The 19,726-nt window shown below is 35.7% G+C and overlaps 1 protein-coding gene across 1 annotated transcript in view; it reads left to right on the top strand.

Annotated features, from left to right (window-relative positions):
- Positions 1–19,726, top strand: part of GRID2 (glutamate ionotropic receptor delta type subunit 2) — a 1,499,636-nt gene that overhangs the window by 1,112,506 nt on the left and 367,404 nt on the right. Inside the window, exon 9 of the mRNA XM_017959328.3 lies at positions 15,221–15,322. Coding sequence (XP_017814817.1) covers positions 15,221–15,322 — 102 coding nt within the window. The remainder of the gene's footprint in view (positions 1–15,220; positions 15,323–19,726) is intronic.

Consider the following 19,726-nt stretch of genomic DNA (forward strand, 5'->3'; position numbering starts at 1 on the left):
CATCATGCAAACACTGAAACTCTATACTTAGTAAACAATGATTCCCCATTTTCCTCTCTGTCCAGCCCTTGGCAACTGCTATTCTTTCTGTTTCTATGATTTTGACCATTTCAAGAAACTTAAATAAGCGGAATCATATGGCATTTATCATTTTGTGACTGACTCATTTCACTTAGCATAATGTCCTCAGGGTTCATCCATGTTGTAGAATTTCTGTCCTTTTTAAGGCTGACTGATAAGGAGAGACTTACTTCTGTCATTTAAAAACTGGTTTTCTATATAGCTTATAGCATTTTTGTCCCTTGCTTCCTGCATGACTGTCTTCTTTTGTGTTTAGTTGATTTTTGTAATGAAATGTTTATGTACCTATATCATTGACTTTTGTATATTTTCTATAGCTATTTTCTTTACATTTAACATCCTACAGTTATAATACTCTAATTTAGATGTATACCAGTTTTTTAAATCCAATAATACACAAAACTCTCTCTTTTACATTTCCATACCCACTTCTTTTGTTTGTTGAGCTGTCCTAAAATTACACCTTTACACATTGCAAGTTCAAAAACAAAAACTAATAATTTTTAAATATATTAGTTTCTTGAATTATGTAGAAAACAAAATGTTACATTACAAACTATTGTTACAATAATAGTAGCTTTTATAATTGTCCATGTACTTACCTTTACTGTGATCTTCATTTCTTCATATGACTTCAAATTATTGTTTAGTGTCTTTTTATTTACATCTTCAGAACTCACATTAACATTTCTTCCATGACAAGTCTAGTGTTAACAAACTCCCCTCAACTTTTGTATACCTGGAAATACCTTAATTTCTCCCTTAGTTTGAAGGAAATTTTTGCCATATATAGGATTCTTGCTTGACAGGTTTATTTTCTTTTAGCACTTTGTATATATTGACTCTTTTTTTATTGTTTCCATAGTTTCTAATAAGATATATCCTCATGATTTTATCAAAAATCCCTTGTATGTGATGAGTCACTTCTTTTTTGATGCTTTTGATACTCTCTTTTTTGTCTTCATCATTTCAAAGTTTGATAATGTGGATCTCTGAGCTCATTGTATTTAGAGTTTTCTGAGCTTTTTGAATGTTTGTATTCATGTTCTTTATTATATTTGGGGAGCTTTGGGGCATTATGTCTTAAAATATCCTCTCTTCTCCTCTCTGTCTTCTTATGGACTCCATAAGGCATCTGTTTCTCCACTTGATGGTGTCCTAATGGTTCCTTATTCTCTGCTCACTTTTCTTTAATCTTTTTTCTTTCTGTTCCTTGAACTGATAATTCTCATGGTCTTATCTTTACATTTGCTGAGTCTTTCTTCTAGCTGCTTAAATCTACCCTTGAAACTCTCTAGCAATTTTTTTTTCATTTCACTTGTACTTTTTAGCCACAAAATTTCTTTCTACTTTTATGTTTTCTATCTCTTTATGGATGTTTATAATTTATTCATGTATTATTTCTTGATTTCTTCTACTTTTCTTTCAGTTCTTTGAGGATCTTTATTACAGTTGTTTTAAAGTTGTTGTCCAGTAGGTCCACCATCATGTCTTTTTCAGTGACAGTTTCTGTTGGCTTATTTTATTTTGTTTTTAAATGAGCCTTTCTTTCCTGTTTCTTTGGATGCCTTATAATTATGTTTTGTTGAAAATTAGACATGTGACTGTAGTAATGTAGCAACCCTGGCAATCAGATTGTCCTTATTTCTCAGGGTTTCCTGGGGTTTTTCCCCTTTCATTCTAAATGTGTTGTAGACTGTCTCTGTGCCAAGGATCAATCTGAGATGTATGTAAATTTAAGGTCTTCTCAAGTTTCTTTTGAGCCTGCACCTTTCCCTGGGCATACACAGCGACTTTCAAAATTCCCGTGTGTACGTGGTTGCTTTTAAATGTTCTAGTATTTAATGTCCACCTCCAAAAAGAGGAAAAGAGAAAAATGAAGGTGGGAAGCAGGCACTGGCCATTTAAATCCCCTGGAAATTACTTCAGCCAGAGGGGTAGGGGTGTACAACAATGGAGGGGAGGTGCAACAACAGTGACTACCTAGCTCTTTGTCTACAAGTCCGTGATTAGAAGTACAGTAAGCAGTCAGAGCTCAGATCTCCAATATTTGGATTATAATGTTCTTTTTGCCCATGCTGGCTTCTGTGAATTGCATGTAAGTTGCTCCTGGAACACATTCATGGCTGCCTGCCATTGGACTAAGGGGTAGCTGCTACTGTTCTAAGATAAACTGATCAAAAGTAACCATAATTTTCCTTATGAGCTTCCCACTGGAAGTTTCAAGCCTTCAATAGACTCCAGAACTCCAGAATATTTACATCAGATAGATTCTGCCAGTGCAATTGTTGTCTACATGGGGAGACAGATTTCTGGTGCTTTCTATTTTGCCAGCTTCCCAAAATCTTCCTTTCTAATCCTGTTTCTCTCCTTGAAGACTGGGGAGAACCAGCTCTGATTCTAATTTTTGTTGATAGTGGACTATGGCTGTGAGAAATGTCTTCTGGATGGGGATGCCACTACCCCCGACACAGCTCACATCTCACCCACAACCTTGGTTTTCTCCTGCTCTGGGCCAGCCTTTTTTTAATTTCTTTTTTTCTTTTTTACTTGATTGGCTTCCAAAAATGAGAAGAAAAAAAAAAACAAAAAACAAAAAACAAAAAAAAAACTGAGATCTCTTAAGATTCATGCCCAAAAATCATACATCGTCACTTCTGCCGCATTTTACTGGAGAAAAGTCACAGAGCACACTCAGATTCAAGAAAAGGGGTCCAGGCGCAGTGGCTCACGCCTGTAATCCCAGCATTTTGGGAGGCCGAGGCGGGCAGATAACGAGGTCAGGAGATCAAAACCATCCTGGCTAACATAGTGAAACCCCGTCTCTACTAAAAATACAAAAAAAAATTAGCCAGGCATGGTGGCGGGCGCCTGTATTCCCAGCTACTCGGGAGGCTGAGGCAGGAGAATGGCGTGAACCTGGGAGGCGGAGCTTGCAGTGAGCAGAGATCGCGCCACTGCACTGCAGCCTAAGCGACAGGGCAAGACTCTGCTTCAAAAAAAAAAAGAAAAGAAAAGGGGCTGTGTTAGACCTTTTGAGCTTCTGTAATAAAATACCTTAGATTGGGTAATTCATAAATAGTAGTAATTTATTTCTCAGAGTTCTAGAGGCTGAGAATTCAAGGCATCAGCAGATTCAAGACCCAATGAAGGCTTGCTCTCTGCTGCGTAGATGGCACATCTTGCTTAAGGGGTGAACAGTATCCTCACCTGGCCAAAGGGGAAGGCAGCTTCCTTCAGTTCATTTTATAAGGGAGCTAATCCTATTCATGAACTAATCACCTTCTTAAACACTTAGTACAATTGAGTTCCAACGTATGAATTTTGGAGCGTACCAATATTCAGACCATAACAAGGGAAGTGAACTCCATCTCTTGAAAGAAGAATGGTATGTGTGCACCGGGATAGGAAGAATTATCTATGGCTGTCTTGCAGACAGACTACCACACAGTGCTCTGCTTTTTCTTATCGTTTTCTTTGATGACATCTGATCCTTTCTCACGAATATCTCCTTTGTAAAATACTTAGCACTTATTATTTATATCAGTCGTTCGGAAATTAGTCATGTACTGCCTAGTGGAATTTGTTGTCATTAAAAAATTTGTCCTGTTTTGTCATTTCAAAAACAATCACAGACTCTTGGATGTTAAAGATGATGTTCTATATTTCCTTGTATCCCATAAAACCAGCATAGTAGGTATTTAATAAATAACTGTCTTCTTATTTGTAAATTTTAAGTGGTGGGAGAATAGTGTATTTACACTAATGCACGGTGGTTGTATTATCCACACGATTATTTCTTGCTGCATATCATACACCGCATTATTTCTTCCTGCATATCAATCACTTAGTAATGACCTCCTTTTTCAAATACCCCTGAATTTCTCATGCTTATCATACATATATGGTTATAGCTAAGAGTTGTGAATGGACATAGATATGGGAAGCATATTTAGGAGGATTAACAAAAGAGTAATTAGAAGAACCCATAAATCTACAAGGAAAAAATGACTATTTTTTGAAATATGCTAGCATTTTCAGCATGCCTGTTGACTTCATGATTTATGGGAGTTTCAATTGTTTAAATGTTTGGAATACTCTGCAATAAAATAAAAATTCTCTTCAAAGTTGATAAAAATGCTCAGAGGTGTACTTCCTCATTTGATGATTCATAGTTACCAATGAAACCCAAGAACTCCATCCACATTTGCAGCAAGAGCAAGGCATCTGATAGCAAGGGAGCTGGAAAGGAAGAATCATACCGTGACCTAGACAAGTGTCATGTCGGTGTTAGCATCAGATAAACTGATTGCAATAGTTGATTGTACTATCTCTAGCGAGAGTAATTTAGAAAACCTGAATAAGAAGCCCTCTCTTGTTCCTCACAGGAATGACTCTTGGTGTGAACTCAATCATGTTAAACAATTGTAGAATCACAAAGCTAGACGTTTTATGAGATTAACTGATTTATTTCTCGTCTCGAAATAAAACCTGCATGCCACAAAACTCTTCTATGCTATTGAGACTTAGTTCTTTCTTTGAGAAAAATAAGACCCATTTATTCATGCAATAAATTTTCATTGTGTGTGAATTGTATACTAGGCCTGTTCCACGTGCTTGCCATACACAGTGAATAGAAGAGCCAAAGATCTTTGCCTATGGAACTTGCAGTCTAGTAAGGGACATAAATTATTTCATAAGCTTCCCCTTTATAAATATCACTCATCCTTACTACTAATAATACTTAGAACAATGTTTATATATTTTGCATTGCTTTTCTGATAATATAAAAAAATTCACAAAATAAACCCAATCAATAATAAGCTGTGAGTTTTGAGTTTAGAATCCTTTTCATTAACAAACCATTTCATTTTCAGATAAAGAAACTAAGGTTTTTAAAAAACAGATTTCACTGAAAATAAAATCTAACCACCCATCCTAATGTTCTTTAGTTCTTTATCTGGCTTTCAAAAATGTCTTCTTTTCTCTATGTTGAGTTAGATATATATTCACAAAATCTACCATACTGTCCATATATGTTAGATATAAAATTTTGGCCTCATGTGAAAGAAACCAAATTTGAACAATTGAAGCAAAAAAGTAGGGTTTATTGTAATATATATATATTGAGAATATATATATATATATTCTCAAGGATCCCAAAACACAAAGCTGAACTTGAGAAGTGAGCAATTAAAACTATTACAGCTGTCTGCATGATGCTTGCTCTAATTCCTCTCTAAAATAGTGTCTCATTGATGTAAAAAATGACAGCAGTTTCTGGAGCGACACTGCCTATGTTCAAATCCTGGCTATGTCATTTGTTAGATGAGTAGCCTGGAACAGGTAAATTAATCCCTCTAATTCTCAATTTCCACATCTGGTAAAATAAGCAAAATTATAATAATATCAGGATAATACTGATAGGATTATAGCAAAAAAGATAAATAACATCTAATGATTGGCACAATACCTGCTTCATAAGAAGTCTTCAGTAAATGTAAACCACCTTTATTAAATAAGAGATGTTAAGAATTGAGCTGAGCTGGGGAGGGCTGAGCTGCCAGTTGTGGAAGTATTCTATTAAGACAACAAGCCAAAATGAAAGTAACAATTAAGCTATTATTCCACTTACTGTGATAGTATAGTCAAGAGTCCAGAAAGAAAGTGCTGGCTTCAGCTATGTTTCATTTTCCCTACGAAATGGCACCACGCAAGGGTCAGATGCATTAGTCCAGTTTTGGATAACTGTCTCACTGCTAAGGGAACCCCAAACAAAAAGTTCCTATGGTTTTATGGACCTGAGAGCAGGGGAAGAGGCAAGGGGAAGATCTAAGAATGGGAAAGTACCAAGTACTAAGTCAGAATGGAGAAAAGTGTCCTCCAGGGTACCCACTCCTCCCAACAAGCAGGTCTTGGCAGAAGCTCCTGGAAAGGCCTCTTCTCAGAGTCCTCAGTAAAGAAGTCTCTGAATGGAGGCTCCTGGGCTAAGAATGCAAATATGTATAAAACATGACTGGCCAGGGGTCCTAATTCCTTGACTGGAACTCCCTTCAGAGACTGTAGCGCGTTGTCTGTGCAAATTGGTTTGAGGAGGGAAACTTTCCTCTGTGAAGGCCTGCCAGGAAAAGCCTTTGTATTGCCTAGGGCAGGGCAAAATCATACAGAGGTTTTAGATTGGAACTAGACTCTTCGAGAGGATTTCTAGGAGAAATCCTCCCAAAAGATTCAGTAGTTGATATTTCATTGGTATGTTGGTGGTTCTCTTTCTAGTGAGATATAGTATAGATGAAAAGTATCTAACATAGATGAGGTATTACTCTTATTATTATTATTGCTATGGTGGCTTGTATATAACTGTTCAGATTATAGCTCCAATAAAACAACTTATTTTATTCTCTCCAGGGTTAGGTAATATCATTATTCCTCATACTGAAAGCTTGGAAATTCACCATCTAAATTTAAAAGGGGGAAAAATCTCAGCTGATAGCTGGTAACACAGTGTTGGCTATATAGTGAGATATTTATTTAAAGCATCATATAAGAAATTATGTACAGGCCAGGTGCGGTGGCTCATGCCTGTAATCCCAGCACTTTGGGAGGCCGAGGTGGGTAGATCACCTGAGGTCAGGAGTTTGAGACCAGCCTGGCCAACATGGTGAAACCCCATCTCTACTAAAACCACAAAAAAATAGCCAGGTATGGTAGTGTGTGCCTGTAATCCCAACTACTTGAGAGGCTGAGGCAAGAGAATCACTTGAACCTGGGAGGCGGAGGCTGAAGTGAGCCAAGATCGTGCCACTGCACTCCAATCTGGGCAACAGAGCGAGACTCTATCTCAAAAAAAAAAAAGAAAAGAAAGAGGGAAAGAAATGATGTACAATCACTGTAACATGTATTAAGTTTCTTGTTTAAAAATCATCTAAATTTGTTTAGTATCCAATAAAAATTGAAGTCTCATGTTGTGCCAAGAATTATATATTTAATAAATGGGGAGAGGAAACAAAACAGGAATTTTTCTTGACCACATGGACATTTATAGATAATTGCTGCAATATTAATCATAATATATAAAAATATATATTAAACAAACTTAACTACAATATTACTGTAAAAGAGAGGAACATGATTCTATATTACAGTGATATGAGGTAGCCTGGGGTGGGGGCAGGAGATCAAGGAGAGTTTACCCCAAACTACAGGTGTTTATATGGAGATCTAAAGGATGAGGGAAAATGACTTTACTAAGTCATTAAAGAATCGCTGGTTTCCTAAGATTGTTCCAATCAAGGAAAACTGTATATTCAAAACCATTGGTTCTCAAATTTGGCTCTACTTTGGAATCATCTTCATAACTTTACAGAATACTAATGCCTACATTTCATGCCCAGATTCTGATTTCATTGGCATGGGGTATGGCTTTGGTGTTGGGATCTTTTTTTATAACTCCCCTAGTGATTCTGATACACTTTAGTCAGTGCTTTAGAAACAATGTTTAAATTTTCAAGGTAGGAGGATTATGTCTTACTCAAGAAACCATAGGAAGATTCACATGGTTGGAATTCAAAGAACGAGAGGGAATGTGTTATGATATGAGTCTGTGAATATCAATAATACCAAATCATGCAAATTCTGGTAGGCCACATCTGAAGTTTGGCCTTTATCTTGAGAATACTGGAAAACTGTGGCAAGACTTTAAGCAGATGTTGTAATCTCTGAATTTATGTTTGCAATGAAAGACTGTAAAGGGAAGCTATGAAGTTAGCTTCGGCTAGTATGGTAGGAAGGAGCAAGTTAAATAGATTCAGGAGATTTTTTTAAAGAGGTGAAATTGGCAGACTAGGGCAAAGGATTGGATCTGAGAGGTGGTGAGACTGACACTTTGATTTTTGGCTAGTGGGACTGAGCTGATAGTAGGGATAGATAATGAGCTTAATCTTAGAGATATTTGAGCTCCCTTTGAGGTATCTAAGTAGAGACAGTGAAGTGATAGTGAAATATAAGGAGATGGCTGAGCTCGAGATTTTTATTGTTTAGGAGTACAGATCTAAATTGCAATAGAAATGCTTTACATTAACCTTGTCAGTTTCATAAAAATAATTACGTTACTGGTACAAAACATGGTAAAAGGTACTATAATAGACAGAAAAATGATTAACATGGTACCCATGACCTTAAGTAGTTAATTATTTAATGGAGGAGATAGGAAAGACAGCGAGAACTTAATGCGATTTTAAAATGAACATCTTAAAATGTCTCAAGGTAGAATGGAATAGAAGAGAAGAAAATCCAGCAACTTTTATCAGGTTGTAATAATTACATGCTAAAATATTATTAGAAAAAAATAATAATGTTCTGATCAGATAGAAAAGGAAAGCTAATAGAATTTGAGGGAGGTAATTGACCCCGAAGAATCGCGAAAACTCTCAGGGATACAACATCATATTAGGACACGGTGTCTAGTTGGGAACATATTGGTTTTTCATTCAGCTTGAACTGGAGAACCAAAACGAAAGAAGATTATAAAAACGACAGTAGGAAGTCGGGCGCGGTGACTCACGCCTGTAATCCCAGCACTTTGGGAGGCCGAGAAAGGTGGATCACGAGGTCAGGAGATCAAGACCATCCTGGCTAACACGGTGGAACCCCGTCTCTACTAAAAATACAAAAAATTAACCGGGCGTGACGGCGGGCGCCTGTGGTCCCAGCTACTCGGAAGGCTGAGGCAAGAGAATGGCGTGAACCTGGGAGGCGGAGCTTGCAATGAGCCGAGATATGGCCACTGCACTCCAGCCTGGGCGACAGAGCGAGACTCCATCTAAAAAAAAAAAAAATACACACACAGAAAATTAGCTGGGCGTGATGGTGGGCACCTGTAGTCCCAGCTGCTCGGGAGGCTGAGGCAGCAGAATGGCATGAACCCAGGAGGCAGAGCTTGCAGTGAACCGAGATCACGCCACTGCACTCCAGCCTGGGCGACAGAGCGAGACTCCGTCTAAAAAAAAAAAAAAGACAGCAGGAGTTTTAAATCATGGATTTGTTTATTCGAACCTGCCACATACCAATACAAAAATACTACGATAAGAGCTAGGAGTACAACTGTGGACAAGGTAGTCATCATTCTGGCACATAGTTTATAGATTCATATCATATTTATTATAAAAAAGTAGTTTGAGACAATATTCCTAGTTAGCTTTCACAAATGAAACCAGTCAAAACAGTGACTATTCAAAGAGGTAAAGTAGCCATTCTATGAGTTTGCATTCCCTGTGTGTTGAGGCAAGTTTTTTTTTCTTTTTCTTTTTTTGAGACAGAGTCTTGCTCTGTTGCCTAAGCTGGAGTGCAGTGGTGCCCTCAGCTCACTGCAATCTCCCTCTCCCAGGTTCAAGCAATTCTCCTGCCTCAGCTTCCCAAGTAGCTGGGATTACAGGCATGTGCCATCACACCCGGCTGATTTTTGTATTTTTAGTAGACACGGAATTTCACCATGTTGGCCAGACTGGTCTCAAACTCCTGACCTCAGGTGATCCACCCACCTTGGCCTCCCAAAGTGCTGGGATTACAGGCACAAGCCACTGCACCTGGCCTGAAGCAAGTTTTAGGGCAGTGGTTTTCAACCTGGCTGCACATTGGAATCCCTGGAAAGGCTTTTGAACTGCTGATGCCTGGTTACGCTCCTGGGGATTCTGACTTAATAGTCCTGGGGTTTGGATGGAGCATCAGAATTGTTTAAAGCTTTCCATTCTAATAATCAACAAAATATTCTAATAGTCAACAAAAGTTGAAAGTCACGGCTTTAAGGGCATGTTTTATCACTCAGACTACTAAGTCACCCAAAGAATGAGACTCAGCAAGGAACAAAAGAATTCTGATTATATAGGAAAAATAATAAACACTTCTTTAGTCTCAGTGTGTCATGAACACTTCTAAACACTTAACATATTTTAAATCAGTTAGTGGTCCCAAAAGCCATATGAAGAAGTCACTTTTACTATTCCCATTTGAGAGATGAGAAAACTGAAACTCAATAGCACACACCAAGTAAGTGTTAGAGTGGGTACTTGAACTTAATCAGTTTTCTTCTAGAGCTTCTTATCTGAACTGGTATGATATATTGCCTCTACATGTAGTGTAATGGTAATTTTACACCAGAAGATTTATAAAAGAAAGGAAAACCTATACAAACAGCAGAATATCATTAAATCAGTTAAATGCCAGTTGATAATAGAATGATTATCATGACTGCATAAAACATCTGTGGGCTATACATATGTGTATATGGACATATATATGTATCTATATATATTTATACAAATATGTCTATATATAGATATATGTATATACATTTGTGTGTGTGTGTGTGTGTGTATATATATACTGGTTCTCATGTTTTCTTCATTTGTAGGAATCAGTTAACAAGTTCATCATGTTACATAGTATGAAGGTTCTGTTTTCAGTAGTGAAACAGGGAGATAAAAGTAGTTGAACCATGTGATTTTTTTTTTTCTGACTTTTCAAAGACATTTTCTCCTGAGGGAAACTCAAGTGCTAAGGCTATTCCACATAATCTCAAGAACGACTACTACTTTATGGTAATGACCATACTGTAGTATAGAATCTTAGGAGCATATAATCATCCTCTAGGGAGCACATTTTACAAATTGAACCTATTTTGCAGGTGGAAATACCATAAAGAAAATTATCGTTGGAGAGATTACTGGCACACTGCATTCATTCACATGTCAAAGTGGAAAACATTCCAATTTAATTCTATAAAACATGTATCTGAGTCAACCTGCCATATGAATTTTTTACACTTTCTATCCCATTACAGAAGTAATATGTACCAAATAAATGCTGCACATTTCTAAGTGGCTGGCTTTTAAGCTGCTTTACCTATGACTTTTTGTTCCCTCTTTTTGTCAGAAAGCTGAGAATTCAAGTAAATGAAACATTGTGGCTGGTAGCATACAGCCCTCAGTGCAGTGGATATTTTGTGTCCGGTAGCTGGAGCATTGGACCTATAGACAGGCTTCATTTGTTCCATATGAATACAAGCTAATAAATGGAGAGAATTCCATTTGGTATTCAATTAAGAGCTCTCCTGATTCCTGTTATTAAAGCCTACAAACTATTGAGCATAAAATTAAAATTGAGCAGTTCAGCTCTTTTTGACATTATAACACTGACTGAAAAATAATGATGTTAAACCCAAGAGTCACAAGTCATCCCTTACAGCCCATGGAAAATAAGAAGTGGAAACATTGAGGAAGAAAGAGTAAATATTGAAAACTTGATCATCAGTACACATAATGTTAGGAGTACGCTACTGTGCTCATGCAAATACATCAACCCAGTTTGTAGAACATAAGATATTACATTGATTTTAACATAATGCTACAAGAGTATTATTGCCAAAGCTCCAATGAAGGAAATAATTAAAGCACTAGGCATTTTAAGGTCTTAAAATGACAGAAAATACTATAGGAAATCAATAACCAGAAAATACTATAGGAAATCAATATATTGTAATTGAAAGGAAATTGAATTGGGTTTACTTTTTTTATCCCTTCTAAATTTTCTTCAGACTGCCAGACCACAAAAGATAGTGAATCTTGTTTTGCCATCAGCGGTGTGACTTTCTGTAAGTCTCATGTGCTGCAGGGGCCACCTTTATTGTTTTTTATTTAGGAAGCACTCAGCTGAATAGATGGTATGAGATTTTTTTATGTGTTATCTTTACTAGTCTTGGACTCACTGTTTAAAAAAAAAAAAAAAAAGAAACAAAATCAAAGACACAGCAGACAAAAACAACCATCTCCACATAGCCAGAGAAGTCAAACTAATGAGAATTCAGACATTGAAACCAGAGGACTTGTTAGATAAGCCTCACATTTGAACCTAAGTGAAGTTCGCCTAGTTTTTATTAATCACTGTGCCTGTCAATCTTGCTATGCAACAAGAAATATTACCAGTTGCAGATACAAACTCAATTTGAATCTCTATGAATCTAATTCATCTTTATTGCTTATTATTGAAAAAAAAGTTTTATAATCAAAAAAGCTTGAAATGAACCTCAAGGAGATAAGTGGATATGAACAGAAATTGAGGAATGTTAAAATGAGAAATTTACAGGCTGGGTGCTCTGGTTTAAACCTATAATCCCAGCATTTTGGAAGGCTGAGGTGGGAGGATCCCTTGAGCCCAGGAATATAAAACCAAACACTTAACAATTCTCAGTCTCAATGTCGTTTGCTATAAAATAGAAATATCTTTCCTACCTAACTCGAATAGATCACATTTATGAAAAGGATTCATAAGCTATAAAACAACACCTCAATCAAAAATGCTGTATCTGGACTTTAAAAAGAACTGGATTAAACACTGATTTCACCTCTTAGTAAATATGTGATCTAAATGAAGTCGTTAGTTTTCTTGCCTATTAAATAACAATTGTAAGAGCACCTTCTCATATGGTCATTGTGGAGCTTACATGTATAAAAAGCTCAGCACCATGGCTGACACATAGAAAGTATTAAACAGCATTCAAAAATGTAATCAATATAGGAAATAAGTATTGTTTTATTTCCTTAATAATTTATTAGTTATACCCCGTTATGATATGTGATAAGAGAATGTACTTTATTTCTAGTTTTCCAGATAATCTGTATCCTAAACATTCTTTACTCCCAAATTCAGTCTTTGAGCATCCTAGCTCTTTACATCCACAGCTAATATTTAGGAAACATTAAAGTTTCTTTGTACATTTGAAGGAAGAACTAAGTTAAGTAAGTGGAACTTACCAATCCTAAAATCTAGACTGCTGTTATTAAGAAGAACAACTGTACAAATGGTGTTATCAAAGGACATATGAGTCAGACGGAAAAAAACAAAAGGAGAACACAGAAAGGTGAAAAGTCTTTGTCAAGTAATGGAGAGAAATTATTGTCTTGTAATACATATGAGAGAGTCTAGCTAAATATTACAAATTTTTTAATGAAAATAAATATTATACATGGTATAAATAATGTTTAAGTCACTGCCTAGGTCAGAAGATGAGATATATTTACCTATTCTACCTACTTGGAATGCTTTTTTGCTGTTGTTATGTGGAACCTCCAAATACTAGAGTGCTGTAGAATTATAAAACCATTGACCATGTTCAGTTATGTTTAAAAGAAAACATCATTCTGAAGAAACTGGAAATATATATTTATAAATGTTTGTCCATAGCATTGTTGAAACAAATGGCTCAAGTTTCACTGTTAATCCAGTTGCTGATATTTTTGACTATTCAGTACACTGAAATGGTACAGTCAAGTTGGTGCTAATAGATGTCATTTATTTACACAAACTGACAATAGTTTCACCAAACTTAAGAGACAAATCTAAAGGGGACAGAAAAGAAATTCCTGTGTGTGCTTTGGCAGCTTAGACATGTTTACCATGAACAAGATTATATCCTAAAAGCTATTTGTGAAACTTAAAATTAAGTTATATGGTTGTGATATGTGGAGATAGCATATTGGAATAGCTCTTCGCTTAATGTTATAGATTACTTTTTCCACCAATATTATTTGGTCTAGGAAAGTAAAATCCTCCTGAGAAAGTAATTAGCAAAAGCACGCATCGGGGAATGCAATTGAAGATAGACTTTTGTTGACCTCAGAAGAGAAAATCTCAAAAGAAATTTCATAAAAGTTTTAAATTTGGCAAGAGGACCACAAAGTCTCTGATAATTAGACTTTCAACACATTTGGATTTGCTAATTGGATCTAAGTTCTAATTAGGCTTTTTATGTAACTAAGAATGACATATCATTGTATGAATTTAATGTGCTTTTACAGTTGAAACCAACAATTAGCAGCCTTTTCTAAATTATTTTAATAAGGAAAAAGCTGGCTCTGCTGCTTATACTGTGACATTCCCTTCTCTTAAGATATATTATGTACATTTTAGTTTTCTTAATTAAACACCTTTTGGGGAGCTCAAAGAGAAACTTGAGTTTTAATAAGAAGCACCTAAATTGTTTATTTGTAGGGAAGACTTGCCAGCCAGTATGTAGATGACTTTGGAAGCTACAGAAAAACCGCAATAAAAAGAAATAAATCACAGTCATCAGGAGGAAACAGCATAAATAACCATTTGCCCCTATGACCATTCAGTTAATCAAAACAGCTCTGAATATGACTAAAGATCTGTTACATTTTTAAGTTTGCACATGCAGAATATGTTCCTAAATGTAAAGGCTCATGGAACTGGTTTCAGGATGAATAATAGGACATTTCTTCCCAAGATGTGCATTACAACATTCTCTCTCTCTGCAGCCTTCTTCCATAAACAGTTATCTGCTAATTCAAATCAAATCATCTCTTTCTTCTCTCCTTATTTTTTATGGAGAGTCATCAATTTTTATCCCATTCAGATATATAGACAGTAATTTAAAAACTGGTAGCCTTCAGATTTATATATTCCAAGAGATAAGACCTACGTAAGAGCGTAAAACTGAACCACTGTTTGGGTGAGTAAAGAGCAGTGAGTCATTGCAAGACTTTAAGAGAAAGGCTCTGCCAAAATATTCCAAGCAAATTGATAACACTGACAAAAAGGCAAATCATATTGTTTTACGTGCTATGAATACTTTGAAAACAAAGCCATACACGTGATTTTTTTTCAAATAAAAGCAGTTATCCTTCTAACCATATTAAAAAAGTGTCTATTTTCCCAGTAAAAGTCATATAAGATCAAATTAAAACCATTGAAACTATTAGAGAATCTAACTTACAGTAATTGATACATTAAAATAGACATTATGTTAGAGTTATATGTGCTATTATTTTTCCAATTAGTGCATTACTGGGACTTAGTGATTGGTGTATATATAACTCCTCATTAAGTAAAATGTCCTCAATGAGCCTCTTAAAGCACGTTGGGTACTGTCATGTGCCATATGATGACATTTAATGCAAGAAATGGCATTTCTAATAACTTCATTTCCTATTTAAAAAGAAAACCTGTGCAGTACTCTTTCTATACCAATTATTCCAAGAGCTATCACATAGTTCTCCATAAGGGCTGTACAGAGGTGATGGGACTGTTCTTCAGACAGAAAAATGACCAAAGCTGTCTTATCTTTCAGCTTGGGTGCTGGAATCCTGTCACAGGTCTGAATGGGTCACTGACTGACAAGAAATTGGAGAATAACATGCGTGGTGTGGTTCTACGTGTGGTAACTGTTCTGGTGAGTATTATCTGAGCCTTGTGGTTTTGACTTTTGGAGGTTACTTTATCCTACATTTCTTTCTTTTATTAACTGATGACATAATCTTAAAAGAGCTTTTAACAATTCTAAATACATGTTCTAAGATTTTTTAATGGTCGTATTTTACAGCCTTCAATTTACATGAATCAGGATCACAATTTTGCAGACTTTTAATTACAGTGCATGTGTTAGGAATTTTCTTAGACATTTTAGGCTTAATTTCGATCCTTCTACAGTTTTCTACACATGATAAAGTAAAGGTATGTCTCAGGCCTTCTTTCATTGAAACTATAGTGAACATAAATAGAGAACATATAGTGAACGTTGAAACTATAAATGAACATAACCCTGACCATGCCAAACAATGGTAGATTTTGTAAAATGTACGTTCTGTAATAGTGAAATATTAACAAACTAAGAATCTTTTTCTCCTGAGAACCTACTTCAAAGGGAAGCTGTTGTTTAATCAGCATCTATTGTCAACTGTATTCTAGACTCAGTGCTGATTACTGAGGACACTGATAAATAAAATAGACAGATAAATTCTGTCTTGATAGAGTTTATCATCTAGTGATTCTGTGAATGTTGAATAGGATTACAGTAGTCTCCCCTTATCTATCGGGGATACATTCCAAGACCCCCAGTGAATGCCTGAAACTGTGGATAGTTTTATGTTTTCTTCCAACATAATCACATTGTACAGGGCTTCTAGGGTCTAGAGTGTGTATATGCTGGACAAAGGGATGATTCACATCTAGGGCATGTCAGTGGGATGGTGTGAGATTTCATCATGCTACTTAGAACAATGGCAAATTCAAAACTTACTAATTGTTTATTTCTGGAAGTTTTCATTTAATATTTTTTGGGCCATGGCTGATTGGGGGACAACTGAAACTGGTGAAAGAGAAAACATGGATAAGGAGAGTCTACCTATACCTGGGAAAGGCCTGTTACAATTTCATTTACTTTTTTAAAAATCAATAAATGGTAACTGTTATCATAATTGTATACATTACTGTTTTCTCTCCTAATAGATACATACAACAAGATGTTAATAGAAATATTCTTAAACAGTAAAATATTCAAATGGGCTCTGTCTAAATAGCCATAAACCACGAAGGCAAACATTCTCCTTTGCTATTCCAATGTGTTTCACCATGTGCTAGTTTATAGCCTGTGGTCAAAACATAATAGTCCATAGTTACTACTTTATTTTTCTTCAGAAAAGTCTACTTATTGTTAATTTTGAAAAAGATTTTCCTATGGGCTAAGTAAACTGAAGAACTAGTAAATAGGAAAGGAGGACTTTTTGATATGTTGATGCTAATTGAATGTTCATCAAAGTTTATAACACCAATTGCTACCCTTTATAATAAACAATGTATATTGTTTATTACAAATTAAATATATACAATGTAATTTTATTGTCAAAAAAGTGGATTTGTGAATATTTTCTATGAAAGGACATTCAAGTGAGTAACCTATTCTTCTTTTTTGTGGCCCATAAATTATTCCTAGTTATTATTTTAAAAGGGCTTAATTGCTTTTGGTAAATAATTATTTCACAACTTAAATGTGAATTTGCTTCTGTATGTACCTAAGGGTGTAGATATGTATTTACATTGATGCACTAATATTAAAAAAAGACAGACATTTAAAGTACAGCAAACTATTAATAGTCTTTCCTCCAGTGATTAACATGAAAACTCCAGTGATGATTACAATGAAAGACAGTATATGTGCTTTGTTTTTCTTTGAGAAAAGAAAACAAATCTTTAAGTCCAATTAACCTCAATCAGTTTTAAGCAAATATTTATTTCGTACTTACTATATGATAGACTCTGTAATGGATATAAGATAAATAATATATAGACCTTGTCCTCAAAGTATTCATAGAATCTTGATGCACATAGAGAAAAACAGTTCAGATTTACTAAATATGTTTGACCCTTGGTGTCTGTAAGGCATTGGTTCCAGGAAGCCCCCATACCAAAATCTGTAAATGCTCAAGTTCTGATATAAAATGATATAGTATTTGCATATAACCTACGTACCTCCTCTCATATGCTTTAAAGCATTTTAGATTATTCTTAATACCTAATACAGTGTAACTGCTATGTAAGTAGTGGCTCTACTAAATTGTATATTATTTTTATTTTTCTTATTTTTATTTTTTTTTCCTAATATTTTTGAGCCTCAGTTTGTTGAATCTATGGAGTTGAGTCTGCGGATACAGAACCTGTGGATATGGAGTGCTAACTGTATTAACTATGTGCAAGCTACTCTACTATGTCTTTTGCATGTATTGTCTTATGTTGTCCTCACAATATTCCCAAGAAATAGGTAATATTCTGACCTCAAGAAGGAAATAGGTAATATTCTGACCTCAAGAGGAAACGGAGACATCCAGAAGTTGAAATATGTATAATGTATCATTAAGAGGGAAGGGGTTAAGGTCTAGAATCAGACTTCCTGAATTTGAATCCTAACTCTGCTACTTATTATCTGTAAAATGTTCATAAATATATGAACCAACAAGAAATTGAAGAATAACACGCATGTAGTGGTTCTATGTGTGGTAACTGCTCTGGTAAGTATTACCTGAGCCTTGTGGTTTTACAGATAGGAAGTAGCAGAGTTAGGATTTGAATTCAGGAAGTCAGATTCTAGACCTTAACCCCTTCCCTCTTAATGATACATTATACTGTCTTCAGTCCTACTGTGATAAGTGTGAGAATTGAAGTGTCTATAGAATTTTGTTTGACTTGAGAGTTGAAAATGCTTAAGTCTGAGTTTTATTGGGAAGGCTTGTAGGCATAATTATGTTAAATTCATTTCCAGGCTGAATAAAACAATTACTCTTTTGTTCATGAGGTAGTAGCACCTCACACAATGTTAATGCTTGCATGCCCCAGGTTCACCTTCATGACTCTTAATCTCTATTTCCTGCAAACTTAGCCCTGCACACATATTGAATATGGTTTTGTGACTGGAGATATGGAAGCAGTGTGGTTTTTTTTTTCAAGTCTTCTATGATGGACTTATCAGTTGGGTGCCAGTTGAGTAACAGGTTGTTACACTTACTACATTACTACAATATACAATCATTGTATTTAAGAATTTTGCATACTTCCTGTGTCATTCTGTAACTACTGTGAGAATGGAAACCAGTCATTGCCTTCTTATTTATTTTCTACAAGTGCCTTTTCAGGTCTAGCTCTTAGTTATACAGCCTTATAAGCTTCTTCTACTCAACACTGAGAACCACTCTCCCCTCACCCCACCCAGCAACTCCCAAGTCTTCATGCTTTACCTCACTAAACACTGAAACTAGGATTTGATCTATACTCAACTAGATATTGTCACCTAAACACAACCTTCCACCCTCTTATATTCTAAGTATTTACGTCCAACACTTTCCAGAAGAGAAGAGGGAAAGGACCATTGTGTACAGACCCTGGAAGAAGGTATTTCCTCCTTTCTTCTATTGAAACTGAAATCTAGTCTCAGCTCTACCCACTCCCTCTTTTCTTAAGAAATTTTATATTATCAGTTACACCAGGTTAATAAAATTGATTTTCCTTACCAAAGTTTTGAAATTCCCATTCTTATGACTGTTGCTGCTTTATTGACTTGAAGGAAATAACTTCATATTTATTTTAAACTACACAATTTGGCACTCTACTGATTGTGATCCCACGGGCAAATAAGTGGTGCTCTCAAATGGTTCATTGAAGGTATTAATGAAATAGAGGTATTATTGATGAAGTTGTAAATAGTGTTAAAGGAATCAACAAGGAGTGCTGAATCACCAGGACCTAGATGCACAGAAAGCCTTGGCTTGCATGAAGACTGATAAGGCATGGGGAGGAAGCAGTATTATCAGACAAAGCAAGAGATAGAGCCAGGTAGAGAGATCCCCATTCACAGTAGCAGTGAGCTACAGTGCAGAAAAGGAAAGAGAATCACTGCCAATACCAAAATCAGGCTATGAGAAACTGGGAAGAAGGGATACCCTGATCTCACTCCTCTTGTCTATCTCTTTTCATGGTCTCCAACTGCAAATCCAACCAGAAGTTAGAGGTCATGGGAGCCTAAATAAGGAAGAAAATGAAAGTTAGTCTTTCAGGACACAGAGCAAGGCAGTGAAGCCCCCAGTGAATCCAGAAGAAAAACAGGGAAAAACCAGCACCATCTACCATTTGGTAGGACCTATTATAAGAAAGTTATATATATTAACTTATTTAATTCTTATAAAATTTAATATGAGAGGTATTAATTTCATTATAAGGGTGAAAATAGGGTACATAAGAGTTAACTAAATGTTCATCTCCATAAGCTAGCAGAATCCAGACATAAATTTCAAGTTCAGAGATCCTGGTT

The sequence above is a fragment of the Papio anubis genome, chromosome 3 (genome assembly GCF_008728515.1).
Source record: "Papio anubis isolate 15944 chromosome 3, Panubis1.0, whole genome shotgun sequence".
Lineage (NCBI taxonomy): Eukaryota > Metazoa > Chordata > Mammalia > Primates > Cercopithecidae > Papio > Papio anubis.